Source organism: Thalassophryne amazonica, chromosome 10 (assembly GCF_902500255.1).
Source record: "Thalassophryne amazonica chromosome 10, fThaAma1.1, whole genome shotgun sequence".
NCBI lineage: Eukaryota > Metazoa > Chordata > Actinopteri > Batrachoidiformes > Batrachoididae > Thalassophryne > Thalassophryne amazonica.
Window position 1 is genome coordinate 77,066,136 of NC_047112.1, and position 8,403 is coordinate 77,074,538.

General features: G+C 42.4%; 1 protein-coding gene across 2 annotated transcripts in view; it reads left to right on the forward strand.

The window, feature by feature from the left end:
• podn (podocan) overlaps positions 1–6,385 on the forward strand; it is a 34,036-nt gene extending 27,651 nt beyond the window's left edge. For both annotated transcript variants that reach the window (XM_034180328.1, XM_034180327.1), the window contains exon 11: positions 5,902–6,385. In XM_034180328.1, the coding sequence (XP_034036219.1) occupies positions 5,902–6,055 (154 nt within the window). In that variant the 3' untranslated portion in view covers positions 6,056–6,385. The remainder of the gene's footprint in view (positions 1–5,901) is intronic.
• Positions 6,386–8,403: the final 2,018 nt, after the last annotated feature.

Below are 8,403 nucleotides of genomic sequence, written 5' to 3' on the forward strand. Positions count from 1 at the left end.
ATCAGAATACAAGTTGAATATTTGACCACTGTTCCTGCCAGATTGGCAGAGTTCAGTAAATTTGTTAGATTCCTGTCATCACAGTTCATGTTGATGTTAGACTTTTTAGAAAAGCATTCCAAACTTTTGTTTGCTTGCTTTTGCATTCCACATCCAGCTTTGATGTATGTTTGGGGTCATTGTCCTGTTGGAACACGTAATTGTGTCCAAGTTTCAACTGTCCAGCTGACAGTTTGAGGATTTGCTGAAGAATTTTGACATAGTCCTGCTTCATAATTAACCTACTTTGTACAATGCACCAGTTCATCTGGAAGCAAAACATCCCCACAGAGTGATGGTGATAATACCACCATGCTTAACATTTTTTACAGGTACACTGTTCCTGGTACTGGATTCCTCAACTTTATTTATTGAAGTTTATCTCATCTTACCATAACTACCAACATTTGGAGGTGGGTGTCCCGCATTTGCAGGACACCCACGCGTGGCCACGAGCACCAATGCTGCAACGTGTAACTAGGGGGGTCTGGGGCCGTGTCCGGACCCACACAACTGCAGGCGTCCCACACACTCAAGCGGGAGGCAGGACACGGGGGTAAAAACGGGGACTGTCCCGCACAATGCGTGATGGTTGGCTGGTCTGTCTTACCCTAAAACTGTCAGGGACCTGGACCCAAAACGGCTGGACACAAATGTGAGACTCACTCAAGTGCTTAGTGTATAAAAAGAGTTTTACTGAAACCAGGCAAGCTCGGTACACAGGTAGGCAAGCCAAAATCAGCAACAGCGTCCAAAACATGAGACAAGGTCGAGGTCAAAAAGTTAAGCTCAAGAACAAAAGTACAAAGCTGGAACAAAGACACAAGGAACAACGAACTGGCAAAGGCATGGGGAAAAAAACAGAGGGTTTAAATAACAAGAGTGATTAGAGCAAATGAGATACAGGTGTGGGAGAACAACCAGGAAGAGGGCGTGGCAAACAAAAGGGACAAGACACACCCAGATCCCAACCACCAGACCAATGAGTGCAGTCAGACAAACACCAAGTAGACCAAAACCAGAACACTGAGAAAGACTACATCATGAATACAATGAAAAGACATAAATCCCAACATACCACAACCACCCACATGACAAAAACATTCCTCAAGCAGGGTTTTTTGGTCCATGTGGTCAGTTGAAAACTCTAGTCAGGCTAGAAGGTGGAGATTCTGGAGCAGAATCTTGTTTGATGGTCAGCAGCCTCTTAGTCCATGGTGAATTAAAATTTGCTTTGACAGTGGCATTGGTGTTCCAACAGCTTCCAGTTTATGAGAGAGAGGTTCCTGGGTTGTTCCTGAAAATCTTACCCAATTTCTTCTCAAAAGAGGGGGACACCTTGGGTTTTCTTCCAGACCCTGACAAAGTGACCATGCTGCCTCAATAACCTGTTCTAATGTGCAGTTGTTTGAAATCTTGGAATCTGCAGTTGTTTAGAAATGCATCCAGGCGAGATTCTGGGCTTGTATAAATATACAGTTTTCTTTCTAGATCTGTACTGAGCTTCTTGGACTTTCCAGTTGTACTGTGTGCCCAGTGAATGCTGTGAACCAAACTCTTTTAATGCTGGCACAGAGAAACTACCAGCTGTAGTCAGTCATTATCACCAATAGGAAATTAAGACTCCATGGCAAGTTAAAACACATTTTGGAACTTTCAGCATCACAGAATTAACTCCTTGCTCTTCAAACAGTGTTGGGTTTGGACAGCAGAAATGCAGATGAGGTGTGAGTGGGGTGGTTTAGTCCATCCTGCGTGCGTGCATAGACACTAACTCACCAATTAAAAACACGAAGTAATGAGCATGAAGTAATTAGTGGTTAACTTAGATGCACCATATCACTTGAAAGACCAACTTTGTTTTGTACTCGTATTATGTAATATCCCATAAATGTGTCTGACACCTGCTGGATGGTTAGTGGATAGTGGGTGGATTATGGAAAAATATGGACAGTTGCAATCCAAATTACATGTACTTTGTCTGCCATTTGTTGAATACCGGACACATTGTGTGCTCATCGTGCACGTCGCCCATCACCACCCACCATCACATCAACAATTTAAACTCGCAACCGTGAGGGAAAACACTATGTGGGGAAATTAGTGAGAGCAAACTTGAAAAACTCCTTCTGAATATTTTGAATCTGTTTCCAAAAACTTCCTGTCAGGGCTGCTGTTTCCACCACGCACATCACGAGCTGGGCACCGAGGTGTGAGGGATGCCACAATAGCCTCATCATTGATCAGCATAATGTAATTAAAGCTACGTGATGAATAATGTCTAATTCGAACCTGTGTCATTATATACTCTTGAAGGCTGATATTAATAAATAATCACACATCGCCTTGTGATGACCATTAAAATACCATTTCCCCCACATCAGATTTTGCACTTTAATCAAGCTTCAGGGAAAACATAAATGGGCACGGAGAGCCTTTAATATAAGAAACTGTGCGTATGTTGTGTGGTGTGTGTGTGTGTAAGGTCACTAACATCTCATTAACAGGCATTTAAATGATGTATTTCTTTGAACACTTCACAGATCTCACAGAGTTTTTTTAGAATAGAGTAAAAAGCTCTCTGAGCAACAATAAAACAACGTTTGGAGCAGAACGGGCTGGGATTAATGCACGGACCTGCCTCGACTGATTCACTCGAAGACACACTCGAAGACATATTCATCCATCCATTCACTGCGTATTCCAGTTAAGGGCTGGGGGGTGGGGGAGCAGTTGTCATTGGGCGAGAGGTGGGGTTCACCCTGGACAGAAACTCCAGTCTATATCATAGGCCCACCACACATATATAGAAAACCAAAAATAAACCTTCATGTCTAAAGTGCTATATAAATGCAGTCCATTTCCCATTGTCTATATTTTTTGGTGTAAGCAGCATTTTGGTGGTTTGAGTGGATTTGTGTTCATATTTGTTCTGTCACATAATATTGTGTTTGAACCACCAGCATCATACAACCCTTTCAATTAGGGAATAACCCTGTTGTGTCTGATGATGTTGTCGGACGTTCATGCTGGGATATATGGTCAAAAATATGCTATACAGATATTTTTCAACTGTATGTAACAGTGTGAACGTCCTCAGACACAAGGGGTTAGTTCCATTCTAATCCAATTCATCGTTTGCACGATTTATTTTTCTGTAGGTAATTCGGTCGGCGAGGTCGGCTTACTGTGAAGCAGCAAGCCGTCTCTCCGACAGCGGTCAGGGTGCGGAGTAATCCATCAAATGTGAAAATCCATCAAATCCATCAAATGTGAAATGGTAATTCTGTATCTGAATCCACATCAGTACTTTCGTACAGTAGCTTAAATTCACCCATTTCAGTGGTGGCACGCGACTTTCTCTCACTTTGAGGTAACAGTGCTAACAGCTAACAGAGCGTGCAGGCGGGGGTTCTGACGAATTGTGAATCTCGAAAGTTCCGCATCCTGACAATAGTGCGCATCACAGTTAAGAGTTGGAGTACAGGAATGACAATCAACAGTAATGACATTGCGTCAGAACACCAGTCAGGGCGCGGAATAATACATCTTTCCCACTGGTGTTATATTTTGTTCTCTTCCACAGATATTATATGGCTGATTATGTCACATGATTATTGGCATTCAGGGCTATGCTCTAGAATGGTTCAGATCCTACTTAATGGATAAGAGTTTTTGTGTAAGACTTGGAGATTTTGTTTCCTCCACAGCTCCTCTGTCATGTGGTGTACCACAAGGGTCCATTCTTGGGCCACTTCTTTTTTCATTGTATTTGCTTCCGCTGGGATCAGTTTTTCATAGATTTGGGGTGTCATTTCACCTTTATGCTGATGACAGTCAAATCTATGTGCCCCTAAAGTGTGAGAATGCTTTTGGTGCCAATCATCTTCTGGAGTGCATTGAGAACATTAAAGACTGGATGTCTGCAAACTTCCTACTCTTTAATGAAAAGAAACTGAAGTTTTCTGGTCGGGCCAAGTAAATCAGGTAGTTGTGGTTCAATAAACCTTGGACCAATTGACACAATGTATTAAATCTACGGTTTGCAACCTTGGTGTGAGAATGGATAAAGATTTTAAGCTTGATAAACAAATCAGTGCTGTTGTGAAGGCAAGTTTCTTTATCTGAGGCAGCTAGCTGTTGTGAAAGTGTAGTGACATGGACCCACAACAGGGGGCGTTAATGAATGACAATGGATAAGCCAAAAAGTAACAATTTAATGTTGTGAATCGCACAACGAAATACAGACAATAACAGAGGATGAGGATGGTCAATCATACACAAGGTGATGTGTGGGCAGGCTCGAAGATAGAAGACGTCGGGCCAGAGAAGAGCCGGATCCCACACAGTTTCCACCGCCAACGGATCTGAAGAACACCGGAGCCGCCAAAGTCCTGCGCCCCAGGTGGCCACTGTCTTCAGCAGTCAGACCCGGTACTGCTGGCAGAACAGAAACAGTAATGGTGGGTGTGTGAATACACACCAGCAATCTTTCAGTGCTTAATTCTCCAGGAGGGGAAAACCTCCACCTCCAGACACAGAATCACCCCTGCAGCTCCTGTCAGTCACTTCCTGGAAGGAGTGAGAGGGCGAAGACGTCGCGCTCACACTATCCGCCAATCCAGCTTCAGACTGTAGCCACAGGAAAACGGCTGCACACAGAGCAATGTTTAGTCACAGAAAATCACCGCAGAGAGGTTACCTGAGTGGTAGCTGATTTCTCTCTGGGGGAGGTGGAGTTGCAGTACGGCTTTTATGGAGGATGTGGTTGATGAGTGGCTGCCTGTCGCTATCGTATTGATTTTAAAATTTTATTGTTTGTTTTTAAATGTCTTAATGATCTTGCTCCACGGTATCTGTCTGACCTGCTCATGTCTTATTCCTCATCACGTTCTCTTAGGTCACGAGATCAAGCTTTGCTTGTAGTTCCTCAGACAAAGCTCAAACGTAGAGGTGATAGAGCTTTTTCTGTTGTTGGTCCCAGATTGTGGAATGACCTGCCTCTCTGTATCAGGCAGGCGGAGTCACCTCTAGTTTTTAAATCTCGTCTTAAAACATACTTGTTTTCTATGGCTTTTGACTAGAGGGTTGATGATTTTATTGTTTTTAAAAACTTTTATTGTTGCCAGTCTATTTATTTATTTATTGATTGATTGATTTTATGTCATTGTACAGCGCTTTGGTCAACTTTGTTGTTTTTAAATGTGCTCTATAAATAAACTGGATTGGATTGGATTGGATTAACCAATCAGATTCTCAGAAAAAATGTAACTGGATTAAAATTTCAATTAAATTTATTTAATTTATATAGTGCCAAATCACAATAAAGTTGCCTCAAGGCGCGTCACAAAAATACCAACCCCTAGAGCAAGCACACAGGCAACAGTGGTAAGGAAAAACTCCCTCTGAAACCTCAAGCAAACCAGACTCAAAGGGGTGACCCTCTGCTTGGGCCATGCTACTGACACAATAGACAAAATGAATATACAGGAAATTTTGGGAGTCTATGCCGGTGCACAGGATGTGAGGCCTGCAGAAGAAGACACTGACTCCCATCTCTGGATGGAGCCGCACCTCAAACAGAGTCAAAAAACAGAATCAGGTGGCAGAAGGACAACAAATACAGTATAATTTGTCAGCATTAAGCAACAAGAAAAACAGAAGAAATACTAAGGTGATCACCGGCCACTAGCGCCAAGCTTCAATAACAGACCTAGAGTTTAGAAGTTGAGGCCGTGACCCGCTCTATTTACTAATAAAATGAATTTAAAAGGGTAGAAAGCACAGTAACATACTATGCCAGTATGCTAGCCATACGAAAGGGAAAATAAGTGTGTCTTAAGTCTTTGCTTTTCATTTCAGGTTTAACCGCCTGTCTGTGGACACCGTGGACGAGAGCTCATTTGCACATCTGACCAACTTGCAGGTGTTGGATATTGGGATGGGAAACACCAGGTTCCCGTCTCTGAAAGAGGATTCAGATGGTTACACGCTGACGGAGGAGGAGGAAACATAAGACACTATACCCGCTGGCTTTGGACTGCTTTGTATAAAGGACAGAAAGGGCTTTTAAACAGGAATGAATCTGTGAATGCCATTTCTCAGCTTCATTATTGTACTGAGAGGCAGAATCACATATTTCTGGTGCAGGATACCGGATAAAGTTACTTTTATTTCCATGTTATGGGCTGGTTTGAAATGCATATCTTTATATCTGTGCTTTAATATTTGTCTTTAACTGTTGCAATGTCGACTTTGTTCTGTGCTTTATGCTGCAAAACACATCCACCAAATCAGTCAAGTTTCCCATGTTCATGTTTCATAATAAAGACACAGAATACGAGCAGATTGTAAAAAAAAAAAAAAAAAAAGACAGCAGCTGTGTCTTTCCCTGCTCTGTGTTGTTGTTCCCTGTCTGAAAAGTGATTTATGTTTCTAACAGGTAGCGAGACAAACAGTGTGACTCCAAGTGACACCAACAAAAGTACTGTGATTTCAGGCTGTGCACTGAGCTTTAGACAGGACATGCTTTTAATGTGAACAGTGTTTCGGCTGGGAATCAGACAGTCAGACCAGCTGACGCACAGATTCACAGGTTGTCGTAAGAAAAACCAGTCGCGGTAGTGTTTCGCAACATCCAATAATGCCATGTACACCAGGGGTGGGCAACTTGTTCCAGAAAGGGCCAAGAGGGTGCAGGTTTTCTTTGCAGCCACTGACTCCACCAGGTGATTTCACTGATTAATATCATTTTGAGCAGACTGAAATCACCTGGTGGAATCAGTGGCTGCAAAAAAAACCTGCACCCTCTTGGCCCTTTCTGGAACAAGTTGCCCACCCCTGATGTACACACAGTAATTCCGGTGCAGCAGGTGATTATGCTATTTATTATTTAAGCAGAATTGATGAAGGACAAAGGAGTAACAGGAAGACAGGGGACGGGAAGGAGAGGAGCGAGCAGTATTTCTGCCATTTATATTTTTGTGTATTTATATTTGCAAATTGCTTTTTACTTTCACTTTTGATACTCTGTGTGCTTCTTACCCTGTGTGTTGTTATGCAATGCTGCTGAAACCTAAATTTCCCTGAGGGAATCTTCCCAAGGGAAAATAAAGTTCAATCTAATACTTAATCTAATCTAATAAAGAGAATATTAAGCAGCTGTCACACTGACAGATTGAGGAAACGTGTGAGTAACAGAAATGAAATTTTAATATCCATTTATGTTTGTTTTTGTCCTACAAATCCTTTTCTTATTCATTAAAAGCATTCCTCGTCGCCTGAAGTCATCTGACGTTCGGCGAATCTGTTAACTTTGAGCCGGTGTCGCCGACTGAATGGTCCCCCTAAAAATCTGTCCCCCCGATCATGCGGTTCACTGATTATCACCTCGTTTCTGCTTCAAACTGCCTCCAGTCATCATTTATCTCAGCAACAGATATCTGAAGCTTTTGTACAACAATCATTTCCACATAAATTCAGCATTATTTCATCATAAAAGGCAGAAGTGATCAGATCGCAGCTGCTGAATGAGCTGCGTTCACTGCACGTCGGACATTTCAAAGCATCACAGAATTTCACCTCGTTTCTGCTTAAAACTTTAGAATGATTTGACTTCCGGCTTAGCAACTAATGGAGTAAGATGTGCTTTGGGGGGCTCCCGTGAAAACGCTCAAAATTGTAGACCAGGGTCTTTTATTACTCTGTGGCGAGTCATTGTGGCACTTTAACTTCACTTTTTTGGCACTTTTTGTACTTTTTTACTCTCAACATGCCCCCGAAACCTAAAACTTTAAGTAACTCCACGACAGCACATACGCAGCCTGGTGCTCCGGCTACATCCTCGACCTCGAGTGATTCGGTTCCTGCGCAGCTAACCCCTTCGCCTCCAGCTCTGGATTCTGTTACATTTACATAACATTTACAGTAACATTTACATTTACTTTAATGGACTACCCAGCAGTGGGGAATAAGTTTCATTACAGTAGAAGTCTTTTGGAAAGCGCTGTAACTAGGTTTAAGGATATGATTCCTTCTTTCTTATGTTCTCTAATGCCATATACCAACACAGTGCAGAGTAGCTACCTAAACTCTGTGAGTGAGATAGATTATCTCGTCAATAGTTTTACATCCTCATTGAGCACAACTTTGGATGCTGTAGCTCCTCTGAAAAAGAGAGCCTTAAATCAGAAGTGCCTGACTCCGTTGTATAACTCACAAACTCGCAGCTTAAAGCAGATAACCCATAAGTTGGAGAGGAAATGGCGTCTCACTAATTTAGAAGATCTTCACTTAGCCTGGAAAAAGAGTCTGTTGCTCTATAAAAAAGCCCTCCGTAATGCTAGGACATCTTACTACTCATCA